This window comes from Cucurbita pepo, chromosome LG01 (assembly GCF_002806865.2).
Source record: "Cucurbita pepo subsp. pepo cultivar mu-cu-16 chromosome LG01, ASM280686v2, whole genome shotgun sequence".
Taxonomy (NCBI): Eukaryota; Viridiplantae; Streptophyta; class Magnoliopsida; order Cucurbitales; family Cucurbitaceae; genus Cucurbita; species Cucurbita pepo.
Window position 1 is genome coordinate 8888591 of NC_036638.1, and position 27155 is coordinate 8915745.

Genomic DNA, 27155 nt, shown 5'->3' on the forward strand with positions numbered 1-27155 from the left:
ACCAACCACATCTCCATTATTTTCTTGTTGACACTGCAAAAGATGCAGAGGCTATGCCATAGAATAATTCATAGATATTTCTGATGAACAGTAACATATTTTTCGTTATACTTCATCGTATGAAACTGTTAATTCACAGTGATTATTGTTTAATGGGCATCAAATCATCATTAAGTTTTACAACTAGTTCATATGATTACACAAAATAATTATTCTATTATTATGCGTCTAAAGTAAAAGTAGTTCATCAGGTGTAAAAGGAAAAGAAAATGATGAGAGAAAAGTTACAAAAAGAAAAGGAACTTTATAGATGAACATATCATATTTTATGAAAGCAATAAAAAAGTGAAAGACAAAGTGTTAGGTGTTGCAAATTCAGAAGCTCCCCCAGCCTTGGATTTAAGAAAAAGTAAAAAAAAAAAAGGGAGAAGGCAAGCCAATTACCGCATCCAAATTGTCCAAACTGACCCCAGAAATGCACCACTCATACTGACACAAGTGCAGAAAGAGAACCCACAAGCCACAGCAAAAAGAAAAACAGAGAAGAAAACAGAGAAGGGTAGTTTGGGGAAAAGAGAGGCAAAAATTGGCAGACAGTACAGACTCATGCAATGCAATGCCCATTAGGAATCATAAAGAAGAAGAAAGGCAGAGTAAATAGAGATGCCAAGTAAAGTTCTGACTTTTTGAGTTCCCATTTTGTCTGCACTGGAAAATAATTTTATAATTAAAAATAATTAAATAATTAAATAATTAAATAATTAAATAAGAGCCCACACTTTTTCTTTTATTTATTATTTATTTTATTTTTATTTTCTTATGGCTGTGTGTGTTTAAGACAACCCCCATCACCCCTCTCAAACTTAATTCTTTAATTTTGAGATATAAAAAAATAAAATTTAATATTTAACGAATCAACTAATTTTTTAAAATAAAATTTGAAAGTACATTTATTAAAATAAAATGAAACACGTGAAAACTAAAACTAAAATTATATTATGATATCATAACAGAGGCGGAGATTTGAAAATATTGGATCGAAGTATTGTAATCTAACCTCTTTTTTTTCAGATTCAAAACAATATCTCAAGAATTGAACTGTGTTCGTTGGATTCCCTCTTAAAATTTGAACTCGAATATAAAAAGAACAGAAATCGGCACGAGATCTATGGTGATAATCTCGAGAGAACAAAAAAAAAGTTGTTATTAGATCGAAATTGTAGGTTAGAAGAAGTAGTGTAGTATGGTTATAGGTTTAATCGGCATGGTTCTTGAAATTCGTGGAAAAGAAGACTAGGTTATCTTCTCAGGGGAGGTTAAATGAAATCGGATACCAAAATCAAAATCAAAATCAGAATGAGAATCGAAAATCGAGGCGAAATTGGAAGAAGAAGGGGGAAAAAAAAGGTGAAATACGTAACAAGATTGGGTAGTGTCGGTGATGGAACCTTATTCTGGAGGAGGATGCAGAAGATGCAGAAGATGCATCAGCCGGCTCAGTCCCCAAGAATCCGCATCTACATAGCGCCAATGGCGACCAGCTATCTATCTGTTTGTGGCGTAACGTAGCGTCGGTTTTCAAGGAACCGAAGGAAGGGCCCCCTTCCCTCATTCAGACTGACTGCTTCTTTCGTCCTTTTCCACCGCCTGCTCTTCATTCCATCGGGCGCATCTCTCTTTCTTATCTAACGGTCTCCATTGCGTTTCCTAATCTCACAGTTCAGTTCGTCCCCGGAGTTCGCATCTCTTTCCAGTTTCGTTTCATCTCCTTCTTTGGGATTTACATTCACGCGCTCTCTTCTGTCTGTTGCAGAGTACAGTGCTGTTGTATATTTTCTTAATCTCGTCGTCCATCTCCATTGTTTGAAGATATTTGGGTCGTCGAATTTGTGTGCTCGAACCTGTGGCCCAAAAGTATATGTGATAGGATTGATGGTGGGCTTCCTTCATGCTCGTATTCGATATGAAGCCCACCTACGATGATCTCTTGATCGAAGGAATTGACGTCTTTTTCGTCCATGAAGTTTCAACACCGACATTTTTAGTTCACTAGACATTGATGGCTAGAAAATTTGGTTATGGGAGGTTGTAGTGGCCAAGTTCATTCTCCCTCCTTTCTTTTTCATCATCCCTCCACTCTCACCTTTCCCCATTCTTGTTGTTCGCTGATCGTTGATGCTAAACGCCACACCGTCGTCATCGTCTGTCGATGCTGACGGTAGGGCGATGTTCTAGAATCTGTAGTACTCAAATCTCAAACAACAGTCCTATGTTCCCACAGATTCAGGAACAAAACCGACACTTGATTCACAGATGTGTAGGAACAAAATCCCAGATCTCAAAAATGTACGAAATGGTGATATTAGCATTAAACTTTAGTTGATAGGAATCATGGGATATTGGAACACATGAGTATACTTTGAATAAATGGTGAAGAACACACCTCAGAATGCATAGATAATCTGTAAGTTTTACTAAGCTGTTCTCATTGAACCAAATCTCATATCACATCATCCTAATATTTGAGAAAAAAGGAAAGAAGAACAGCAAGTGCATCAAGCCAACTGAAGAAATTAGAACAAAATAAAAGCAATTTAAGTGGAGAAAAGTTGGAAGCCGCACCTCGAACAGTCTTAATAACATGTTCCAGAACAAGCAGATGCAGAAATGCTGTCCAAAGTGAACAATATCATATCATAGAACATAATTGGCGGCCAAAATGAACAATATCATATCATAGAACATAAACAGCGGCCTCTAATGCACATTTCGCCAAAATCCCACATCTTCATTGGGATCTTAATGCGTTTTTCCAAATGAACATCCTAAGTTGGTCACTACTTCTCTTCAACTATCTACTGCACAACATCGTTTCTCATACCACCAAATGGTTGTTTTACATTCTATAAATAGTCACTGAGTATGCCTCTAGCACTAGAAAACTAATCAACCAAAGTTTTCCAAGCATTTCTGTGATTCTTCACATCTTAGGCTTGATCAATGTAGCAATATATATCCATTTCTATGAAGTATCCATCAACAATGGAAGACGTGTGTATAATCAATCTATGAAGCTATAAAATCAAAGAATACCGGTTGATTCATCAGAAACTGGCATATCCAAAGTTGAATCTTGTTCACCATTTGATATCGCCATACTTGAAGATCTGCAGCTGAAGTAAAAAACTGCATTCATCATTGAATCAGTAAGAACAACAAATGAATACATAACCACCAAAAGAGGGCCTTCCCATATCCTGGACGACCCATCTCCATAGCTCAGCGTCTTAACCCTATGCTCAAACAAGCCCTCCACAAACACAGTCCCGATTGTAGATACCAGAAATATCAAAAGACCCACTTGAGTCTGACCCCTAATAAGAACACACGATCGAAGCAATGCCCCAGGTCCTGCAATGTCTTCCAACACACAGATAACAATGGATATGTTGCAGATGATAACAGCATTAGCAAAAATAACAGAGAAGATAAGCCCTACGATCACGGCAGCAAATACAATTAGATCAGGCGAAAACGCTAGTGCGTAAAGAGTACTGCAAACGGCACCAAGCAGGACCAAGAACATGGTAAGACAACCAACAATCGCAAGACACGCCGAAGCATACGTGAGGAGAAGACGATTCCATATTTTACGAACTATAGCAAAAAACTGGTTCGCTTCGAACCTTTTTTTTGCATATGTACAATCCACCGTATGAACGACGGCCGCTTTTGATACCAAAGAAAGAGTAACGAACAAAGGAAAGCACATAGCCGAGGCAAGAATCGACTCTGCAAATCTCTGGCATGAATGTTCGATGATAGGTATCAATGGGAGTCCACTGGACTTGGCAATTAATACCAATCGAATAGTGAGCATCTTGACAATCGACTCATCAACGAACACATTGGATAGAAACACAGCGGAAACAGGGCAAATGAGCAAAATAGCAATAACCACAAACGCAGTAGAATTAAAGCGAAGAATCCGAACGGTTTCTCTCAAGATCTCCAATGCGCTCATAGAGTGGAACCGATTGTCAGGTTCGATCCGAAAATCAGAGGGTTGTGACGACACAGTAAGCAAACGAAAATCTTGGCATTCTTTACCCGTCGGAGAAGGATCCCGGTGGATTTCGGTAGAATTGACAGAAGAAGACAGTTCCATTTCCAGTTTGCCGTCCTTAAATCCAACACGAGATCCGGGTAGTGCTAAAAGAAGAGAACCCCCATAAAAGCAGGTAGCAGATATGGCAATTCAGAAGGGTCAGATCTGGGGAGGTGAAAAGGGGGATTGCCGCGCCATTGACAGGGAACGATGGGGGCTAGAAGATAAGGGAAAAGTAGGGAAGATTAAGTGGAAATGGAGGGAAGGTCCGATGGAGGAGCAATGGAAGGCGGAAATGGCAAGAATTGAGAAATCACAGTAGAAATTTGTGAAAGGAAATCGAAATGGAGAAGGAGATTTGGCGATCCAGACGTCAAATTCCGCGTCCTTTCTTCAATCTGTCATCTCTGTCGCCTCTCTCTTTCAGAGACAGACCTCCTCAGACATACATCGGCGTCAAACACGATCAGCGATGAATAAATTATAATTAAACCTTTATTAAAATTATTTTAAAATATATATTTTTTAAATTTTTTTTTGGAAAGATTAATAATATAACCACAAATGTAAACCTAGGATGACGAAGTATAATGTCGCCATTTCATCAAATGGGTTATGTATGGGTACAGAATTGACAAGAATTCATCCGTTGAAACTAACACAAGTTCACAAAGGCAATCCAAGCCAAATCCCGGAGTTTCGAACAATAAACTAATAAATTCGACTGTCGAGATCAGCCTCAGCTAACTCGAGTTTTCTATTTTCATCTTCTGTGATGTCTTGATTCTCTGATTGCAGAGCCAAGACAGTGTTTCACTTTACAGAATAGGTTGTTTGATTGATGCTTGAATTCCTTGGATGGAGAATGAAAGAATTACCAGCTTTGCACCGGGACGATATTGGGATGAACCTGTTCGGAAAGCTCATAATGGGGTATGTTTTCGGTTAATCTGGTTAGAAGATGATGCTTGCAGTTGGGCAAGCCTCTCGTCGTGATCTGAACCATATAAGATGTTGTTCCACGTTGTCGGTCGTTGAACAATCCTCGAAGGAACACGATCGCTGTCCTCCCCGCCTGAAGCTTCATATCCATCACTTGTTGACCTTGACAGTGGAAGTCCCTTTAGAGCAGCAGCTGCATTAGCTGTGGATAAACCCGTGAGTCTCTTAGACTCTTCAGCTCCAGAGGAGGATATTCGAAATGGATGGATGTCGGGCGAGTCCAAACTGCTCTCTGGAGAAGAGGCGACCATGGTGGAGCTCGACATTGCTCTACTTGTTTGGAAAGCACTGCGTGCTTCAAGCTGAAGAGGACCAAGGCTGGTTGATGTGCCAGAGAAACCTTTTTCAACAGCTTTTGGTGGAATATTCGTCACGCGTTGCATAGGTAGATCAGCTGGAAGACGCACTCGTTTATTCCCTCGCCTTCTATTATTTTCAGGTCGTGAAACCATTCGATGACTACTGCTGCCAAAACCGCTATCTGTTTCTCGTTCAAAAGGAGTTGCTGATCTAACCACAGGCTGCAGAATTTTGGACTTCTTCCTTGCTTCTGCAGCAGCCTTTGAAACCTCATCAGCATTTAGTCTTGCAAGAGTCCATGGGCTGATCCTCACAGCCGCAGGGTTCTTTTTCTTTGTTGCTTCTTCACTAACCGTCCTCTTTCCTAGAGAACTAACAGACCCCGTCTCTGGTGGAATCACATCAAACTGAAAGGAAAAACAAAAACAGGTACTCACCCAACGGCAAATGCAGATTGATTTTCAATATTTATAACAAGTTTGAACAAGCTACAGAAGATCGACTTCGTTTTACCTGATCTTCAAGAAACAAGCGTGGCGGAGTGCACCATGCACCTCGGTGGAGAGTAGAGAACGAGCTCGCACTGCTTAGTCCAGTTAAAGAGCTGACAACAGACATTTGAGGACTTTGCTGGCCACCAACTCCCTGTTGCTCTTGCTCCTGCTCCCTTAGAGCTATGATATAATCATATGTTGTAATTCCCTGTTTCAGATGTAAATGCAGACAATTCAGTAACGTAACAGCTCAACTCTACCGCTACCAAATATTGCCTCTCAAGGTTTTAAAACGCGTCTACTAGGGAGAAGTTTTCACACCCTTGTAAAGAATGCTTCGTTCTACTCTCCAACTGATGTGGGATCTCACAATCCACTCCCCTTGGAAACCCAGCATCCTCACTGGCACACCGCCCAATACCTCACTCTAATACCATTTGTAACAACCCATGCTCACCGCTAGCAGATATTATCATCTTTGGACTTTCCCTTCTGTCTTCCCATCAAAGATTTAAAACGCGTCTGCTAGGGAGAGGTTTCCACACTCTTACAAGGAATGCTTCGTTCTCCTCTCTAATCGATGTGGGATCTCATGATAAAAAAACAATAATAAAAACGGAGAAAAGAGAACATGCAGTGCTGCACTTGCCTTCTTTATGAGAAGGATGTGAAAAAAGAAGAGTTGAGCAAGTGGCAGTGTTGCTATCATAGCCAAGATCGTACAAACCGCCTGAGAATGAAAGTTATAGTGAGCAGTTCAGAATGGATGATGATGTTATTTATGTTTCTTGTAGGGAAAAAACAATTCAAACTGCTCAACATTTCAACTTAATTTAGCGAACCAATCATGCTTCAAAAAGTCGAGCAATGGTCAGGATCACTTACCACTACGGCAATGAAGGGTGCCAAAGAAAAACTGCTACCCAACTTCGAGGAGATCTCCACAGAGAAACGTTTTTTCTCGACCACACAGCAGATCAAAACAAGGATTCCACTCGACCATTGTACAATAAGCTGCAATCTCAACCTGTCAATAACTAATTAAAATGAAACTGACATGAAAAGTAATCTACTCTGGTGGGATGGTCTTGAGGTGTTGTCATGTTGCAAGGAGAGATTAGGGTCGTACCATAAAGGGTAGTAGGTGTGTTTTGAAATTCAGAAAAACGTGAGATCCCACATCGATTGGAGAGGGGAACGAGTGTCAAGCGAAGACGCTGGACACAAAGGGGGGTGGATTGTGAGATCTCACATCGATTGGAGAGGGAAACGAAGCCTTCTTTACAACGTGTGAAAACCTCTCCCTAGCAGACGCATTTTAAAAACCTTAAGGGGAAGTCCGAAAGGGAAAACCCAAAGAGGACAATATCTGCTAGCGGTGGGATTGGACCGTTACAGAAAACTTTTTGGTTGTTTGGTAAAGATGTTAGAAACATAAGGGCAGCTATCCTAAAAAGAAACTCATATATCTATGGTTAAGGGAAATAGCTCTTCCACAGCTCAGCATATTTAAAAAAATTATCTGCCATCCAATTGTTACACTCTGAGAAGTATGCTAAGGGCCAAGGTTATAAACGGACTTGACGAAGCAATGCTTCGGAATTGTACAAGAACAGAGAGGAGGCTCGAACTTACCAGGAGGAGAGAGGTAACCATGAGGGTGAAAAATTGCCGATAGTTCTTTCGGCCAATACAGTTGTTAAGCCACTGCAGAACCACAAAGTACAAAAGTTGTAAGAAAACGATCCGTGTAGCTGCTGGACCGAGCAAGGGAATGAAGTGAAAGTTCAAACATTTTGTATACCCGGCAGTGGTGATCAAAACGATCGACACATTTATCGCAAACTCGACAGTGCTTGCTGTACTTGAAAACCTGAACCAGAATATTGCTCAGATTAGTTAAACATAGAGAAAGATCCTGAGTTGAGTTTTTCTTATTCCAAATTATGTTTTGGTAAGCGTTCGTTAGAAGTTTTTTCGGTTTGGTCTCCTATAACCGACTAGTTTACTGAAACTACGAGCTCTTCGAAAGATCAATCACCTCCACTTCACACAAACTGCAGTAAAACATGCCATCTTCACTCATGTGTTGCTCGGAAGATTCCTCTTTCGGACTCGAACAATTGCACACATATGCACAAGGGAAGCACGCCAGCGAAAGACAGGACAACTTCTTTGATGCTGGACTATCATTCTCTTTCTGCAGTAGGTCCTTAGAATTTGCATCTGCACCACCAATAGTATCTTTACCGACAGATTTTTCTTCCATAGAGACACCGTTGGGATCACGTGTGGATATCACCGATTCCTCACCGAGTTTAGAACTTTTATGTTGAGAACACTTTCCTTCATCCGGAATATCGACATACTTTTTCGATTTAAACACTCCCGAGTCTGCAGGGTCAGCCGCCGCACACCAGATATATAGGCCGAACACACACGTAATCTATAAGCAAAAGAGATGTCCTGAGCTTTTACGAACGAAGGAAACGAAAAACCAAGTTCCACAAAAAGATATCAATGATAAAGAACAGGCAGAATGAAGTGGCTTGCACATTTCATTTTCCAGATCTTGGAATTGATTATCAGCAAAGCTAGTAAAGAGCACAAGCCCTGTATTTCGTCTCTGAATGCTCAAAACATCAAATATGATACACTTCATGGGGAAAGTATTCGAGTTCGAACTCTTTCCATCCACCACAGATATCCACAGACCCAAAATTTCATACCCATCAGAAGAACTTCTATCAGTTACATACACCAACCTCATCTTATACATATAAATTGGTAATTGATAGGACACATGGGGTTCCAACACTACAATAAACAGGATTTGGAACCATCCCATTCTTCCAAGATAGCCCAAAAGCCATAAAGTTCAGGTTCATTTTGGGTTGAAACATTGAAACTCCCTATCAGGCAACATTAGCTTCAAAGTTCATAAAGAGGCTAAACGAAGGGAACAAGGCGGAGCTAGATCATATGGGACTGAATGAGGGAGATCGAGAAATAAAAGAGATCTTACAAGTGGGGAAAGATCAAAATCGCAGAACCAAAAGATTAAATCAGAGACAAACAAACGCAGAAGGGATAGATCTCAGCCCCATTCGAACCATTGCATATAAAAGGATAATGGGGAGAGAGCTTACAAGAGGAGTATATAGGCCAATCATGACATACTGAAAAACCTTCGTCCCAACAAAGGGAGCAAAGAAGACATAGAAAGCAAACCCCAGAGCCAGAAATACAGCAACCGCAACCACCTTCAAGAAGAAAAAGAGAATCAAACTCAAATTCGGTGGAAATGTATGTATGATGAACGAAAAGAGAAAAGGGGAGGAAATACAAACCTGAAGAGGATGATATGGAAGTTGCCATCCGTGCTTCCTCATTGGGCACACCCAGAAGAATACAAACAATAATAAAAAAATGGCGAAAGTGAAGAAAGCAAGATAACAACAACAAGGAAACGAGATGGGGTTTCCTCCTTGAGCCTGAAATTCAGATAATTAACTCCCCCTTTTCTCCATTTCCCACAGAAACTACAAGATTTGCCACTGAAGTTTAGTCATATTTGGGATTCAAATCAAAAGAAAAACAAAGAAGAGAAAGGGAAAGATAAGGGTATTGCTGAAAAGAGAATGTGAGCATTAAAAGAGTAGACAGCAAGGATGATTTGTCTGGCTTGACCGATTTGTTGTTTGGCTTGGCTCAGCAGTCATGGAGGCGAAAGGAGAAAGAACAGAAAGAGGGTCTGGCCTGTCCTGGCCTGGCTCTGGGTTCTCTTGGGTTGCTTGCAAAAGCTTCCGTGAAGGAATCTGTGAACCCGTGAAGGGGAGGAGAGAGGAGAATCGAAAACTAAAAAGGATAGAAGCAGGGCTGGGTTTTGCTTTTGAACCCTATAATTACATCGCAACCTCCCTTTTACTTTAATTTTTCTTGTTTCTAGCGTTACCCTTTTTCCCTGGGCAAATCATGTGTTCCAGAGGATACACCACTGCCATTTTCATACCTCTCGCTTTCTAAATCCCATTTCCCTTCTTTAAAACAACCCTTCAATTCAATTTTCAACGCCCATTGCTTCTGGGTTCTTCTTCGACCAACAAAACAAACAAGTAGACTAAAGAAATTGGACCCCCTCACGCCTAAAAGCCCAAACACTTGTTAGCTGCTGTTACTTTCACTATTTTGAACGCAAATGAATTAAACCAAACCACTCCACTACTCCATTAAATGTTCTTCTGCTTTTTTTTTTTGAATCTGTCCTTTTGTATTGAATTGGTAGTTGGTACCCAGAAAACGATTAGACACCATCTTTTGTATCCACAATTCCTTTCTGTTCCTTCATTTTTTTCAAATTATATGCAAAAAAAGGTCAGAAAGTACAGCAAGAACACAGTGAATACTAGTTGATATGCCAAAACTTTAAGCATTTAGATCAAAATTCTGCCTTGGGCTCTTTAATTTTACACTTCCCCACACCATTATTGTAGTGAAATCTCATCTGGGTGATGAAATTCCAAGAACAGTACTTGATAAACAAGCGAGCTTAACGAACAAAACTTGAACTTGAATGAATCCCAATGCGAGAGAATGACATTACATTAAAGGAAACGTGAGATGTGGGTCAGTGACTCTCTGGATTGGGTGTAGTTTAGCGCCTAATTTTAGTCATTTTTTCTTTTGGAAGGAAAAAAAAAGGTAAGGTTTTGGAAATGAACTTGGCATTTTGTTGTCAGTCATTGGGCTCCATGTAATTAAAAAAAAAAAAAAAAAATTAATTAAAATGCATTTATTCTATAAAAAAAAATCAATTTTCAAAATAGAATGATATTGCACTATTTATTCAGGACAGAGAGTGTTCGTGGATTGAATTAGATCAGGTTGAGACCTTTTTGTAGACCCATTTTTTAAAATTCATAACCCAATTGTAATTTGAATTGGGTTTAGTGGATCAGGTTTTTCGAGTCACTAGGTCTTTTGAACCCCTCTAATTTTCAATTTTAACCCAAGTCACCACCCTATCATGAAACGTAAAAATAATATTAAACTTTTAATATGAGTATTATTTAAATAACCATTTTTTCTAATCTAGGTCAAATCCCTTCGCATCAACCGTTCATTCTCTCAAAATCCATCCAACGGACATGATCAAGGGGGTACACAGATCATCATAGAGCCTCACCGCAGACAACCAGTACTCTGAACGTAAATAAAAAAAATAAAAATAAAAAAATAAAAAAAAAAGGTAAAATAATAATTAAATACCTAAAAAAATACAAAAACGCAGCGTTTGTGGCAGGGTAGCTCAACTGCATTAAATTCTCTTTGGAGGACTCACTGTCGCTCCTCGATAGGGTTTTTAGTATATTTGCACCTTACCAGCGCGAATTCCTAGCCGAATAGATTTGCAAATCGCGTTGACCCGAGGAATTCTCTCCACCGTCGATTTCGATTCACCGACCTTCTTGAACTTGATTCGTCGTCTCATCGGACCGTCATGAATCCTCTTCAACGCCTACCAAAGTTGTGGACTGCCATACTGGATCGCATTAATTTTTTTATTTTTTATTTTTTGTTCCCCGCCACCTTCTGTTTATTTAAAAATTCATATTTTTTTTTTAAGGGTAATTACAATTAAAATTCGTAATTTCTATTTGGCTGGCTCCAACCTCCCGGGTTACATGTTCACATTACTTACTTTTCACTCTAAAACTATTCCTCATAAACTAACATGAAAAATCTTGAAAGGTCATCCAATATATAATTATTTCAAGTAATTGACGTTTAACTTTAGAGTCTCTATGATTGAGCTACTGAAAATAAACGTGGCGTTATGTGTCTACACAATTAGGAGAGAAATTATTAGACTGTTGTAATTTATTAATTAATTTATTTATTTATTTTGGCCTTTATCCTAATAACTCGTAAATTGAATGGCAAAACTGTGAAAATTGTAAAAGACATGACCTTTTTCTTGTGATTTCAGTCCAAAATTTGCAGAAAGATTTGGATTTTGAAGGCCCAGTACTTGGATATGTTGGTAGACTGCTTCAGTTCAAGGACTTCTTTGGTGGATATTGTTCAATTAGTTTTAAAAAATGTAAATAATAATAATAATTTGTTTTAAAAAATGTGTTCCATTTGTTAAATTTGCTTTAAAAAAAATATACTATCGATAAAAATCTGTCTAAGATGAAAGCATATAAAATGAGTTTGAAACAAAAATGCGACACTAGATAACATGTCCTAGACAAGTATGATCAGGACATTCAACATGCGGCTGTAGACAACATGCATTGAACAAGTATGATTGTCACACTGAGCAAACATTTTAAAATTTTAGCGTATAAAATAGAATAAACTTAAAAATCTAAACCCGAGACTTTTCATTCCTCGTCTTGAAGCTTTGTATCCTTGTTTATTTAAGGAAGGAATGCCACAAGTTTGGAATGTGTGTGTGTGGTTAAGGTCTAAGGGGATGGTGGGGACAAGGCAAAATTAAAGGTTTTAGGGACACATTTTCACCCTTATAAATGATGAAACTAAAAAGAGGAAATGGGTTGGACAAGCATGTGATGCCTTCATTCAATCATGAGTAGCTCACGAGTAACGAAAATGAAACATTTAGAAAGTCGTTTTGAACAGCCTGTTGGAATCACTGCTGAAGACTTGCCAACGAAAACATTTAGAAAGTCATTCCGAACAGATCGTCTAACCACAAAATCTAGCTCAATAGATCAAACTGACTCTTCGTCCCACATTTATAAACCAACATTTAACAACTTACGAGTATTCAGCGACTTTCACAATCGACACGTGGACCATACCACATTTGGGTTGAATGTTCACTAACAACTCGATCACATTACAACACATTCATGTCCCTTGAACCAGACAGTCAGGCAGCTAACAGAAAATTTTCAAGACCCACGAAACAGCTCGACCCAAAAACGAAATAATATGGAACGGATCACAATCATAAGTAAATAATATATAGATTCATTTACAAAAGAATGCAAACAATATGTTTCTTTCAGGTACATACATACAATAACCATTACAAACTAATTCCTCTTCATGTATCGTTTCCTTTTTGACTGTATATGAAGGAGTGGACAAAATGGTATTGATTTATGAAGTATGGCTTTGGAAGTGGGAAATATAAAACAAGCAGAGAGCATCAGGCAGAGAAGTATGATCTTTTTGCTCATAACTAGAACAACCTACGTTATTTGTTCTTCCTTTAACCGTAGAACTCCAGCATGCTGATGTCGGGAGTTCCCATGATCATTGTTCTTATTTGAAATATTATGTGATTTTAGCTGTGGAACGTTACTGTTGACTGACCTGTGGCTGCTGATTTTACCAGCTGGAACGTCATGATTGTGTTTACCCTCATATGTCGTTATGACAGCTTTCGGGTCCGTTGAAGCTCTCTCTACATGTTTACGAACATTGCATCCTGATGTCGTGCATTTATAGTAGCTCCTGCAATGAAGATCGTTTGATGAATGTAAAAAAAGGACAATCCCAAAGATAGTGTCAACAACATCTCGCGCAAACATAGACCAGTCTTGACATTTCGAATTACGACCAAGAATGTAACGGCTCAAGCCCACCGATAGCAGATATTGTCCTCTTTGGACTTTCCATTTCGGGCTTCCCTTCAAGGTTTTTAAAATGTGTGTGCTAGGGAGAGGTTTCTATGCCCTTATAAAGAATGCTCCATTCTCCTCCCCAACCAATGCGGGATCTCACGATCTACCCTCTTTCGGGGCCCAGCATCCTCACTGGCACTCGCTTCCTTCTCCAATCGATGTGACACCCCCCAATCCACCCCCCCTTCGAGCCCAGCATCCTCACTGGCACACTGCCTCGTGTCCACCCCCTATGGGGTTCAACCTCCTCACTGACACATTATCCAGTGTTTGTCTCTGATACCATTTGTAACAGTTCAGCCCACCACTAGCAGATATTGTCCTCCTTGGACTTTCCCTCAAGGTTTTTAAAACGCGTCTGAGAGGTTTCCACACCCTTCTAAAGAATGTTTCGTTCTCCTCTCCAACCGATATGGGATCTCACAAAGGAAGATGTTAGTTTTGAAGTGTTTGAATTTTTAAGACCACTTTGTTCGTTGATATAATGGCAATCTACATTTCTATAACTCGAACTACTGAAACTTAATGAGATAAAAAGCACGCTTACGACTCACGACTCACCTGGGGTAAGGGTTGCCTTTGACAATTTTCTGCCCGTACTTTCGCCACCTGTAGCCATCGTCCAATAGATCGACTTCACTTGTAGTCTGCACAATGATTCTGGATTCTGCAAGAGTCCTATGAGAAGATGCTGGCTCAGAAAGTCTTACCTCAGTGTTCCTGCATAATAGAGGTAGAACGTTGTGCATATCAATAAAAAAACAAGCAGCAGCTATATACTTGTAAGTTGAAAAGCTATATTCATCTGCATAATAATGCTTACCGTCTCTTGGCATCAGGCTCGTCGTCATCTTTTCGATTCACTCCAGTCTCTATTTCACTCCCTCCCTCACCATCACTAGTACCTGACAACTGTTCATGCGTAACATGACTCGATTCTTGATCATTCTTTATGAAAGACACATCTTTCAGCTCGTTCAATTTTCTCTGAACTTGAGAACATAGCTCAGGATTTCCATGAGTACTTGAACATCCATTAGAATTTACGACATCCTTTCCCCGCTTGTTCGGTTGAGGTTGTTTGTGGTTGTGCTCCCCCTTGTAGATAATCTCAGTGACTTGTCCTTCAAGAGATCGTTCAACCTTTTTCCTAACAGGACAATTCGGGTGCGTGCACTTATAGTAGCTTCGAGGAAATTCACCGCCCTTCACTTGTTTCTGTCCATATTTTCTCCAATTGTAGCCATCATCAGCAGGTCTACCAACAGTACACAAAGAAGATTGCACTCTCTGCTCTGATTGAGAGATATCCAATACCTCTTTGGATGCAACTCCAGCGTTCGGGAATGGCGGTTGCATCGGATGATCTTTAGTCTTCTCGCCCAGAAAGGTCGTCGAAAGCTCTAAGGACGACGCAAAGGGTGCTACTGATGGTGACAAAGATGCTGCTTGAATTTGCTTATGAGAATAGGCTTCTGCAGCCTGCATCGTAACCTGAGCCAAAGCCTGCTGATGGGTCATTCCAAAAGGTCCCTATAACAAGCCATGCCAAAACAAAGTGAGCCAACGTTCACAAAGTCTACCAAGAACGACATAACAGGCCAATGTTCATCTTTATTTCTTCTAAGACAATTCAAAACATTAAAGTTTCAAAAGGATTATAGTTCAAACTGCAAATGAAACGGGATCAAATGATCAAGCATGTAACATCATAACAAAGATTCGAGAATCTTAAGGTAACTAGTTTGAACAAAGATTCAAGCCACTCAACCAAATGAACTAATCAGTCGTCTTCATTAATACAACCATTTTGCTTCTTCTTCCACTATGAACAAGCATGAAACAAAAACTGAATTACGTGTATAATATGCATAATCAATTGTCCTAAAAAAAAGCCATTAAAGAGCAGTAAAGAAAACATGATCCGGATTTTTCTCATAATTGTCCAACAGCTATAAAAGTAGTCTGTCATAACAGCGAATTTTAAGCAATTACTTGACTAGGCGAAAGAAGCCCAGGAGAATCGAGCAGACCAGGAGGGCCTTTGAACTCAGATTCCAGCGGAGGAGCAGCCACCGGCGATGTCATGGCTCCGGCGAGGAGCTGAGAAAAAGACTTGCAGTCATCGGGATCGGAGAAGAAGCTGGAGACGAGGGTCATCGGCCCTGGGCTAAACCCAAATCCCAAACCGGGGCCACCGCTGAAGAGCGACTCCATAGAGGTCCGTGGCGGCAGATTAATAGTGGGCCTCAAGGGACGGAGCTTAAGTTTGGAGGGCGGTTGCGGCGAGGACGGTGGCGGTTCTTCTTCATCGTCACCCATAAATCAAAAAATGAAAGTGAAAGTAATCAATCAAAGTGGGCGTTTCTGGAATATACCAAAAGTTCGAGTTCCTGGGATTGTTCTCGGGATCTGAAATTGAGCTGAAAGAAAAAAGTCCACGCCCCGAATAAAGAAAAGGGGTAATTACACTAATCCAAACAACAACTTCTGTAATTCTCTTTCTGTTTCCTTCTTCAATAATCTCTGAGCTTATAGCTCCGATTATTAGGCCTCCACCCCAAGCCCACCAATATCACAAAATTAACCTCAAAATTCACAAAATTACCCACAACAACAGATTTTTTTTATGTTCAATGTTCTAAATTCATCTTCTCTTGGAACTTCAAATTTGATTAAAAGATTATTTTAATTTCCAAATTCAAATTAGATGGTTTTTTTTTTTAATTATAAGAAAAAGAAAACAAATATTAAAATATCAACCGGGTGATTCTGTAGTTTCAATGGGAAGAGAGGGGCAAAAACGGAAAAGTGAAGGAAGAATATATTTAGGCGTTGGCACAAATTGAAAGGATAGGGCATAGGATGATGAAGTCCAGTTAATGTTCCTTTGATTTTGAAGGAAGAGGTTAAGGTCGTAGGAGGGACCCACGGGGATACAAAAATAAAAATGCAGTCATTATCCTATTTCTTTAACCATTTTAATATTTTATATATAAATAAATAAATAAATATGCAATTCAAAACGTTTATTGAGCTAACGTAATTGAGACTCCACAAGGACCTACCCCGAATAAGAAGCCCTATTTCGAGAATGGATATGAAGGAACAGAGAACATATTTTCCCTGTTAGATAAATGGGGCTTGGGGCGTTCCCGCCTCATCCCATCTCCTCCCCACTAAATATAAATATATTTTCAAAACTAAATGAAATTTTTTTGTAGAGATGGATCCCACCCTGCCCCATAGACATCTCGTCTCTAGTCGGGAGGGCCCTCCTTTTTATTTCGCTTACTAACAAACAGTGTCGGTATACAGCAGCAAGTATGAAACATTGGTAGGTATATATAAATGAATGCACCAAGAAAACACATAAAGCCAAGATTCATAAGAAAGAAAGTTGCACAATATGATAAGCAATAGAAGTATATAACTAAGGAAGAAATCCCCATCGGTGAATAAATATTAGAATGATTCTATCCTACGACTCTTAAGCAACCATAGCAACTATGAAGTTTACATAATTTGATGACGGACGACTAGCCAAGAAAAAACTCTTAATTCAAACAGCAATAGGCAGGACAAAAATAAATCTTAATTGTAAAGACTCCATAGTAAAAGAAACAACTAATCGAGGAGCAGCATCGAACCAAGCTTTCTCAAAACATGTCAAACGACTACGGATTACGATCTGGATATCGTTCTAAAATCTTTTTGCGTTTGTCTTCCCAGAGGAAACTATTTTGGGCCGATGTCCTTGAGAGCGCAGATTTGCTCCTCTCCCATTGAAGACATGACAGTCACAATCAGATCCTTCCCCTCAGCAAATCCATCCTTGATCTGTATGTAGCACATGGAACAAGACGACCAATCTTAAGAACTAATGCCACTCATAGCTCGCATAGAACAGAAAGCAGCCAAAAATATGGAAGTAATATCATCTAAAGCTATTGATCTCACGATAAGAATCCACCTCGCAAGAAAGGAAGTCACTTCTAGATCAACATATCAATATTTATCAACCAAGATTTACCCTTTATAGAAAAGCTATAGAAATTACAATCTTGGCTTGGAATCATGGGATCCTTTTCTATCTACTAATATTAAATGGTTGTTAGTTAATCATACAAAAACTAAATTTCTACATTTGAAAACAACGTTTTAGCATTTAAGACTTCAAAAAAAAAAAAAAAAAACACAGCTATTTCAACCCTTCTTCAAGGGTACACCCTCCTTAAATAAACCACATGTCCACATTTAGCAAGAAACTCAAACCTATCTCAAGCCTATATTAGTGAACAGAAAGTCATATATACACTCATAACTCCTAATCCCAGAGTAACGAAGTCCCATAAAAAAAAGGACCAGCTAATAAACGTGAAGGAATGAAGAAATAGTCGCAATGGGGTCTACCAAGCCATCAAGGCCAATTGAACACAACACAGGAAACTGTCGACAGCCAATAAGAAAATATTACCTGGGTCATCAGACTCTCATCGTTTGGAAGCCTCAGGTCATCCTTGGTGTTACCACTGTCCGTCAGCAGGCTAATCTGATAAGTTTACATTGAAATTAGGGTTGTTAGCCACGGTGCTCTACATGAACAACCGGGGGGAAATCGATATAAGAACTAAACAAACAGAATTTAATCATACAAATCCATCCTCAGAGATATCAATGAGCTGATAATCAGTGCGACTGACATGGGGAACCTGTGTTTCAAGAATACAAGACTCAGTAATCACAAAAAAAACTTGCTCAAACAAATTTACAGCCTGCTAAGAAAAGTATAAAATCGAAAAGGAAAAGAAAAATCATCATACATCACAGTTGTGAGAAGAAGGAACGATATCTTCAAGCTTTTTAGAGGTGAAAATGTCAATGGCAACAAAGTGACATTTAGCATGTCCGTGCTTTCCAGTCTTAGAGGTTGAAACTTCAACAACCTACAAACGATAATGCATGTGCCTTAGGTCAAGATTTTTTAAAAGGAAAACAAATATAATATTATGCTGAAACCACCAAAGGTGAAAACCCTAAAAGAAAAAGACTTGACATATGATATCTCCATACAATTCATTACTTCCATTTAAGCTTTACGAGGTTGGGCGTCAATTCAATTTCATCCAAAATAAATTTGACTTACAAACTAAAATAGATGGACGACAGCATCTAGGAGTAAAATCAGAAGAGAAAAATAGGTAAGTACATAAATAAAGGATAGAACAGCGGAGAAGATCAGTGAAGATCACAGAAACACAATCAACCGAAACCACAGAAGAAGATGGGATAAAAGGAAAGCCGTTGAAGAAGCTACATGAAAAATTGAAGCAGAGGGGATTGAGCGCAAAACTATCAATCATGTTAAACAAGAATTATGTAGATAAATGGGGCGAAGGATGAGGGCTAATTGAGGAAACATGAACGAAAACGATAAGAACCTTGCAGGGCCTGCCCTTGATGACAATGTAACCATTCTTGCGGATGGTTCCAGCCTGCTGAGGATAAGTCTTGGAAGCTCCGGCGTCGGCCTTCGACTCGAAGTGGTGCTCCTCGTCAGACATGGCTCTGTAGGGAGAAAGAGTGCAAAGAGGAGAGGGTGATGACGGAAAAGTAAAAAGGCTCAGAGACGTGCGACGGAGTGGGTTGAAGAAAGAAGCGAATTTATATATGCACGAGAAAAACGAAGAATATAGGATGGACGGCAACAAAGGGGAGCGAGTATCCTAGGGTTTCAAAAAAAAACAAAAACAAAAACAAAAACAAAAATATATAAATAAATATATATATATATATATTAATAGTATTATTAATTATATCTTTTTTATCTAATCAATAACTTTTGGAAACAAATACTAAATACTCAATGGCACCATGACGTTATTGCTCAAGACGTAAATGTTATTTCTCTATTATAGTTTGATATAAAAGGAAATAAACCTCACATATGGATCTGTGGCGCAATGGTAGCGCGTCTGACTCCAGATCAGAAGGTTGCGTGTTCGATTCACGTCAGGTTCAAATCCATATCATTTTTTTCCTATTTTTCTTTCTTCCTTTATAAGTCGGGCTTGGGCTTTAGGGCTTGATTTACAGCCTGGAACTGGACTGGCTTTTGAAACTTATGTATAACACTTTGCCGGTGATCGTCACAGAAAAATTAAAATTTCACTCTAATATAAAGTCATATTTGAAAACTATTTCTTCTTTTTTTTATCAATTTTTTTTTTTTTTGGTAAACTTATCACCTTCCATAAAAACCACATTTAATTCTAAACCAAATTTGTTGTTAAAAACTACTTTTTTTTAGATTTCAAAATTTGACTTCATTTTTAAAAACAGGCAATAAACTAAAAAAAATAAAAAACCGAGCTTAACTTTTAAAAATAAAAATGGATATCAACTTAAATTGTCCAGATTTAAGTTTTGGACATGAGATTAATCTTTTGTAATTTAATGGTAAAGGATGACTCTGATACCTTAGGAATCGACTCTCCACAATGGTATGAGCTTTGCTTTGGCCTTCCTAAAATGCCTCACACCATGGAGAGTGTATTCTTTGATTATAAACCCATGACTATTCCCTAAATTAACGGATGTGGGACACTTTCATCCGACACTAATGAGTTGAAAATCAGCGTACCTTAATTTAAATCTGCTATAAGCAAACACCGATGGTCAACAAGCGGACAGAGAGAAGCTAGAGTGCACAGTCTTGTTAATTAGCAGCTTACCCTGTTGAAAATGAAATAGCTATGGTCCGAAGAACAGCAAATACTCTACACAACAAGATCAAACAAATAAAAGTTTTTGCAACTACACTAAGTTTTCATAAATAAAAAATGAGACAATGAAGCAGGACTTAAGAACCTTTTCCTTCTGCAATTAATGAGTCGAAAATGGGACCTGCAGAGCCAGATCTCTCTCCATCATCCTTCAATTCTGTATTTATGGTTGCTCCAACTTCCTCACTGCCTTGATAATCAGCCTTCACCCTTCGCACGGGCACCGTTACAGAGTAAATCGTTCTGAGATCTGAATCAGTAGAGACATTAAATTGAACTTTATCTTCTGAATCTATTTCTACAAAATCCGAAAGAGAACTCAACATGCTGTCCACAATTTTTTGTTTAGTTTCATCATTAACTGCACATCGATCGGACAACAGAATCATCTTTAACCGCTGCTTGGCAATCATAGCATTAGAGTTCGATTTAGATGTTGATGATGGAAAAATTATCCTCCAAGCCAATATTAATCGTTCCAAGAAGTTCATCTTCATGGAACTGAGGATAAAGCTTTCTTGGCTTAAGGATCTTGGTGATCGTTCATAATCTGCTGAGCTCTCAACATCTTGCTGGGAGATACTATGTATGCTATCATTTTCATGTGCCATGGTGCGCCATTTTGGCTTGATTCCTTTATTTCCAGATCTTCTATGAACAAAACCAGAGAGGTCAACCTGCAGTACAATAAATTGATCTCAAACTAAGGAAAGCCGCGATTCCTTTATTTCTCCATACCAATCACTATACAGAAGATGCAGTAAAATCTGAACAAACATCTCGATTGTCTCCAGAACTAAAACTGAAATAAAAGAAAGGTTTAAAAAATCTTCGTAGATAGGCCATCTAAGTTCATGTTATAGACACTTCAACGACGCAACTTGGGAGAAACCAAACCAGTGTTAGTATATGTCTTGCAACTATCAAGAAACACAGTCTAAGCCATCTCAACTATTGAAATTCAAACACGACTCGGTGCAATTACTTGACCAAGACAACTATTAATAACTGGAAAACCTGGAAAAATGTCCAAGCGGCATCAAGAGTTGAGTTCAAAATCAAGTCCAAAGGCACAAATAAATCAATAAAGACCTGAAGAAGCAACTAAACAACTAGTATTTGAACACTGCCGTCAGAAACGGAAAAAGAATCCACAAACTGCGATCCCGAAATGATATAGCCGAAAGGTTTCGATCAAAACAAAAAGGTAGAATGGCAAATCACAGAATCAGATTCCAGAAAGTAATAACTTGAAAACTATAGACATGTTCGATATCACTTAATATGCAAATTTCCAAAGGCTAACGACTAATCTAGTTCCTTCTTACAAACATCAAAGTCTATTCCATGAATTTGTTGGAGAAATTGAGATGCATTTGACGAATGCCAACAAACTGGGATGAAATTGAAGATAAGAAAGCTTAGTATTAGAGAAATGAAGCTTAGAGAATTGAGTTTCAAACCTTAAGAGGATGAAGGGAGATCGGAGAATGCCGTGGATAACAAGAACCTAGTGTTGCAAAAGCCCTTGGATATCCAGGCATCGCCATTTTCGAGTTCTTTTCCCTGTTTCGTTCTCCCGCGCTTTCACTCTCTTTACCTGAGAGAACTACTGACTAGGGACCATTATCAGGTTCTAGCGCTGAGCAACGGTCGTACAGAGGCCTGAAACGACGACGCTAAAAGTCGGGTACCAATGTCCAGATAAACGACGTCGTTTACTCGGATGACGTGTAATTACTTTTTTCTCCTTTTTGTTTCCAAAATAAATAAAGAAAATAAAACATTAGTTCGAGCCAATTTGGTAACACTGTCATTTCCCATTTTCTGTTTGTCTTTTTTCTCCTTTCCCATTCTTAAAATTAATTTAATTTTACGAAAAATAGAAGAAAATCCAAAAAAAGAAAGGAAAAAAAAGTCAATAAATGCATATTTATTTATCTCTAAAAAAATATTGTAACCCTTAACACTACCAGTCTCTTCATAAGCTATCAGCTCCGCTAGGTAAGCAAGTTGGGAAGCATTACATTTTATGGATCAACTGGTTTGGACACTCCTCATGAAAACAATATCTATAATAAAAGGAGACAAGATTCAAATGCAGCTAATGTAACCCACAGGATTCATTTCCCTGCTATCCTTAATGATGCCTAACAATGTGCCATAGTTTGAATATCAGAATTCTTCTACCCTAACGGCGTCACGGGGCTTATCGTACGCATCTTTCGGTCTCGACTTCTTCACTCCTGCTGTGAACCAGACCTTATCAGATTTGTAGCCCTCAACCATCACGCTTGTCACTTTCACCCACACTAGGACTTTTGTCTTCATTCCTTCAATGCTTGTTAGCTTCCCTCTCTGAAGAGTTCCTTTCACCCGTGTTGCATATCTGACCACAGAAGAATCCTTGAAGCTTATCTCACAAACGGATGGTAAGTACACAATCAGCCTGGACCTGGATTCATCAAATTCGTAGCTGATTATGTTCTGAGGAAAGAGGCCGGGCGGTAAGTTGTACTCACGGAGTAATTCCGGCAGGCTCTTCAATGGCTTTCCTGTGGGGAGGGAAAAAAAATGTTGAATGCTAAGATGGGTTATGATTTTCTTCAGTATTAAGCTCATGTAAATCTACTAAGACTTAATAGAGGAGATGAGAGGCAGTCATAAAGGGAGTGAAAGATAGTTTGATAGAATATGAACAAATCAGATATGCAGAAAGGGCAAAGGAAAATTCTGATCCCTAGCGGTACGAGAAGAGAGGTCATGATGTTACGCGCCTAGGAGGGCTGCGCGCTTTGGCCTGAACCCAGTGCCACATTAGGTTAGGGATTGGGGCGATAATAGCTCCTCCGCACTAATCTCCCAATATGCTCAAAAACCGAGAGCCCTGGTTAAACGAAACTGAGGACATACAGGGAAGTCCTACTGACACATTCATAATGAACTCATTCAAAAGGAAATGGAAAAACGAAAGGGGAAATTTCATTCATAGGGAAATTTCGGGAGAAGCTGAGAGGCTGAGGTAGGGATTATCCATTTATCCTGCACTTCCCACAGAATGCAACCGGATATAGCAGCAATATGGTTCATCAATCCAGCATTGAATATGCAATTATCCTAATATGAAAGGAGAGGATGTGCAAGAGGTCACCTTTTAGCTTGTTGAAAATCCACTTTGCCTTCTCTTCCACGGTATTTGAGAAAGTCTGCAACAAAAGATAAAATATATGAGATTCTAACCAAGGTCTAAGTTCGATATTCGCCTATACAGAAATGGAGAGACGCTCAGAGTTTTAGCTGATGCCAATTGCTACTTAAAGCAGGTTTTGAGCATCCAGATATAATCTGATTTTGCCGTGTTTGCATCAAGCGTCCTGTTCGACATTTAACAATCAACCTCACGTTTGAAAGAAACATTACAAAAAGAGAAATACATATCAGCATCTCCTTAATAGATCAGTCCATTCTCACTTCCATCATAACCCTATCGGTCAATCCTCTGATTAGTGGAAGAAACCAACGGATCTCGCCTTAATCTCGGTACTAAGCCATATACAAAGAAAAATCAGTACAAAGTCCACCGCTAATGACAATGAAGGGTAGCTTCATTTCTCAAATCGCGAAAAGTAAAAAGAAACTCAACACTAAAATAAAAGAAAAACACAGGCAGATGCACGGCTACACAAAACACAAACGAACGAACAAAATTGACAAACACAAAGCAGAAACAAGAACAGAAACTCACTTGGAAATCGTCGGTGATATTAGCGAGTTCCTCCTTGGCTTTCTTTGAAATCCACAAGCTCCCGACCTTTAAGCTGCTCACTCTGGTCAAGGCCTTCTCCATTTTTGCAGCTCGGACCGACCTTCACTCCCTCTAGAGCTGGGCTGGGAGAGAAGAAAATGGGGGAAGTAAGAGAAGTGGAGAAAATGGGAGCCACACCCATATAAATCTGAAGCCACCTCGAGAAGACAAAGGCGCCACTGTCAAATGTGAATTGCCAGTGAGTGTGAAATGCAATCGAGAGGGTAATTTGGTAATTTGGCGTGGAGCTAATCTTCAGGCTTTTGAGCGGTTTCACGGCTATGCCATTCGCTATTCTAACGCCTAACTTAAAATTTTAAAATATATATATATAATTTTAAATTCTTTATGAATATAAAATTAATTATAAAAATATAAATGAAATAGACACCGACTTTTAAAATAAAATTATATATATATATATATATATATTTCCAAAACAGTGGCGGGTCGAGAAGACAGAAAAAACAGAAAGGGAATTAAAAGGGAGAAAATTCCACGCCTTTTACTGGGAATCGTGAATTGAAAGACGAGAATGATTCGATTGGGTGATTGGACGATGAAGATGATTTGGCACATGGGTCGGTGGGGTCCACTCTTCATGGTTTACAGCTCAAAACTCTAATTCACACTAATTTTTAAGCCAACAAAATTACATCTACCAATACGGTAGATTTTATTCACTTTTAACCCCAAAGATTGAAAATTCTCTTTTCATTTTACATTTCTGAACCAAACATCCATTGAACTTAACATAAAAACTCAAATTTTGGTTACTTTTTTTTTATTATTATTATTATTATTATTATTATTATTTATTGAATTAACCCAATTCAAAAATTGAATTACAATCCAACGTAACTCTATCCTATAGTTTGTAATCGATAATATATTTTGTGAAGTTTATAAAATTTTAATTATCAATATAAAATGTATTACGACGTATGTTATTTAAAAAATAATTAAAAAATTACTCGACAACTCAACAAAAAATAGAGTGTTGGATTGAGTTAAATTGTGAATTCTATTCAAGTTGCTCGAGTCACTAATCCAACCAATTCAAAATTTCAAATCAGTAAAAATAAAAATAAAACTCAACTCAACCCGTGTATATCCCTAGTAGAACTATTACATTAACAAATGTATTAAGGGTGATTAGACTACTTTTATTACATCAAATGGTAGATGTTAGACTTCTTATATTATTTACCACGCTCATTCTTGACTCATCAAGCCAGGCATTAATCGAGTCAAAGCACGTGTCCCCTGCTCATGAATTACAGTATTAACTCTAAAAATTGTTCTAACTCAACTTGCTACTAAAAATTATATATATGAAAAAACACCAAATTAGTTTTTTTTTTTTAATTTAAAAAAGCTATGGATAAGACCAAATGGATTAAAATTTATGTAAAACCAAAGTCACGGTGAAAGTTGCAAGGAAAGAATCGGAATAAAAGTATGAATCGAGAAAAAAAAAATTAAAAGATAAAAGAAACCAATCGTTTTTTTTTTTCTTTNCAGAAAAAACAGAAAGGGAATTAAAAGGGAGAAAATTCCACGCCTTTTACTGGGAATCGTGAATTGAAAGACGAGAATGATTCGATTGGGTGATTGGACGATGAAGATGATTTGGCACATGGGTCGGTGGGGTCCACTCTTCATGGTTTACAGCTCAAAACTCTAATTCACACTAATTTTTAAGCCAACAAAATTACATCTACCAATACGGTAGATTTTATTCACTTTTAACCCCAAAGATTGAAAATTCTCTTTTCATTTTACATTTCTGAACCAAACATCCATTGAACTTAACATAAAAACTCAAATTTTGGTTACTTTTTTTTTATTATTATTATTATTATTATTATTATTATTTATTGAATTAACCCAATTCAAAAATTGAATTACAATCCAACGTAACTCTATCCTATAGTTTGTAATCGATAATATATTTTGTGAAGTTATATATATATATATATATATATATATATATATATATATATATTAGTCCAGCTGCCAGGTTTGATTTACGAAATTAAAGTTATCAAGCGATTGNCTCATCAAGCCAGGCATTAATCGAGTCAAAGCACGTGTCCCCTGCTCATGAATTACAGTATTAACTCTAAAAATTGTTCTAACTCAACTTGCTACTAAAAATTATATATATGAAAAAACACCAAATTAGTTTTTTTTTTTTNGATTATTAAATACTCCAACAATTATCTTTAATTTTTTTTATATAATGCTAAAAACTAACTACTCAAATATTAGGAGTTTAATTTCTTATATTTACATTTAGTTTTAAGTAATTTTTGAAATTACCATTTTACCCTTTTATTGATATATTTGAGATTTATAAAAAATCTACCCAATTGCTTCCACAGAAATAATAAATAAATAAATTTCAAATGTTAGGATTAAAAAATATAACTCAACTTTCTTCAAAATGCACGTCTTTCGTTTAGAGCAATACTACATATTTTGTAACAAATCAATGTATCACTGTCAATCTCACAGTTTTAAAACGTGTCTATTAGAGAAAAGTTCACATACACTTATAATAAATATTTTAGCTCTCACACACGTGTAAAGTGTCTACTCAATTAAGAACTTAAAAAGACAAATTCATGATACTATTTCATCTCTAATTTAAAAAAAAAATCGAATTTTATTCTTTCACGTTATAGGAACAACAAAAAATCAAAGGCTTATAGCAAACGCCAGACAGAAATCTATCCCATTCTTGACTAATTGGTTGAACGATTAGGGTGTTTGAAATTGGACGATAACAAGTTGCTAAACTTTACTAATTATTTAATTACAACTNCCCAAAAAAAAAAAAAAAAAAAATAATGTATAATGGAGAAATTTGGGGGTTTGGATGGGTTCAGTTTAAGCGACAAACAAAGGCCCGCCAGACCTATGGGGGAGTGAACACAGGCACCACATAACGCGCTTGCCAGTCTATCTCTGCACAGACATACACCTCATCTTTCT

The 27155-nt window shown here is 38.0% G+C and overlaps 6 protein-coding genes and 1 non-coding gene across 9 annotated transcripts; 1 reads left to right on the plus strand and 6 right to left on the minus strand.

Annotated features, from left to right (window-relative positions):
- Positions 1-284: 284 nt before the first annotated feature.
- Positions 285-4574, minus strand: LOC111809945. 2 transcript variants are annotated; one of them, XM_023696440.1, is made up of 2 exons: positions 1449-4574; positions 285-703 (listed from the first exon to the last, which is right to left on the minus strand). In XM_023696440.1, exon 1 carries the CDS (start codon positions 4166-4168, stop codon positions 3083-3085), a length of 1086 nt encoding a protein of 361 aa, XP_023552208.1. In that variant the 5' UTR covers positions 4169-4574; the 3' UTR covers positions 285-703; positions 1449-3082. The 2 variants fall into 2 exon arrangements, with proteins under 2 accessions (XP_023552208.1, XP_023552200.1); XM_023696432.1 differs by having other exon boundaries at positions 285-708.
- Positions 4575-4686: 112 nt separating this feature from the next.
- Positions 4687-10079, minus strand: LOC111809937 (probable protein S-acyltransferase 22). The gene is made up of 9 exons (XM_023696417.1): positions 9255-10079; positions 9054-9167; positions 7946-8350; positions 7709-7777; positions 7540-7611; positions 6790-6918; positions 6554-6634; positions 5924-6112; positions 4687-5817 (listed from the first exon to the last, which is right to left on the minus strand). The coding sequence occupies exons 1-9, from the start codon at positions 9294-9296 to the stop codon at positions 5032-5034; spliced, it is 1887 nt and encodes a 628-aa protein (XP_023552185.1). The 5' UTR covers positions 9297-10079; the 3' UTR covers positions 4687-5031.
- A 2787-nt stretch (positions 10080-12866) lies between these two features.
- LOC111779373 (probable WRKY transcription factor 4) lies at positions 12867-16164 on the minus strand. The gene is made up of 4 exons (XM_023659530.1): positions 15561-16164; positions 14389-15098; positions 14127-14285; positions 12867-13395 (listed from the first exon to the last, which is right to left on the minus strand). The coding sequence occupies exons 1-4, from the start codon at positions 15885-15887 to the stop codon at positions 13131-13133; spliced, it is 1461 nt and encodes a 486-aa protein (XP_023515298.1). The 5' UTR covers positions 15888-16164; the 3' UTR covers positions 12867-13130.
- Positions 16165-16932: 768 nt separating this feature from the next.
- On the minus strand, positions 16933-19306 carry LOC111780132 (eukaryotic translation initiation factor 5A-2-like). The gene is made up of 5 exons (XM_023660436.1): positions 19007-19306; positions 18389-18511; positions 18221-18277; positions 18043-18117; positions 16933-17405 (listed from the first exon to the last, which is right to left on the minus strand). Exons 1-5 carry the CDS (start codon positions 19127-19129, stop codon positions 17304-17306), a joined length of 480 nt encoding a protein of 159 aa, XP_023516204.1. The 5' UTR covers positions 19130-19306; the 3' UTR covers positions 16933-17303.
- Positions 19307-19514: 208 nt separating this feature from the next.
- On the plus strand, positions 19515-19586 carry TRNAW-CCA. Its single transcript has one exon. It is a non-coding gene; the product is annotated as a tRNA-Trp (tRNA).
- A 356-nt stretch (positions 19587-19942) lies between these two features.
- On the minus strand, positions 19943-22009 carry LOC111809521 (cell division topological specificity factor homolog, chloroplastic-like). Of its 2 annotated transcripts, XM_023695938.1 has the most exons (4): positions 21814-22009; positions 20436-21027; positions 20300-20344; positions 19943-20220 (listed from the first exon to the last, which is right to left on the minus strand). In XM_023695938.1, the coding sequence occupies exons 1-3, from the start codon at positions 21898-21900 to the stop codon at positions 20319-20321; spliced, it is 705 nt and encodes a 234-aa protein (XP_023551706.1). In that variant the 5' UTR covers positions 21901-22009; the 3' UTR covers positions 19943-20220; positions 20300-20318. The 2 variants fall into 2 exon arrangements, with proteins under 2 accessions (XP_023551706.1, XP_023551705.1); XM_023695937.1 differs by lacking the exon at positions 19943-20220 and having other exon boundaries at positions 20258-20344.
- Positions 22010-22263: 254 nt separating this feature from the next.
- On the minus strand, positions 22264-24372 carry LOC111781252 (uncharacterized protein At5g01610-like). Its single transcript, XM_023661747.1, has 3 exons — positions 24096-24372; positions 23502-23556; positions 22264-22905 (listed from the first exon to the last, which is right to left on the minus strand). Exons 1-3 carry the CDS (start codon positions 24195-24197, stop codon positions 22526-22528), a joined length of 537 nt encoding a protein of 178 aa, XP_023517515.1. The 5' UTR covers positions 24198-24372; the 3' UTR covers positions 22264-22525.
- Between the last annotated feature and the right edge of the window lie 2783 nt (positions 24373-27155).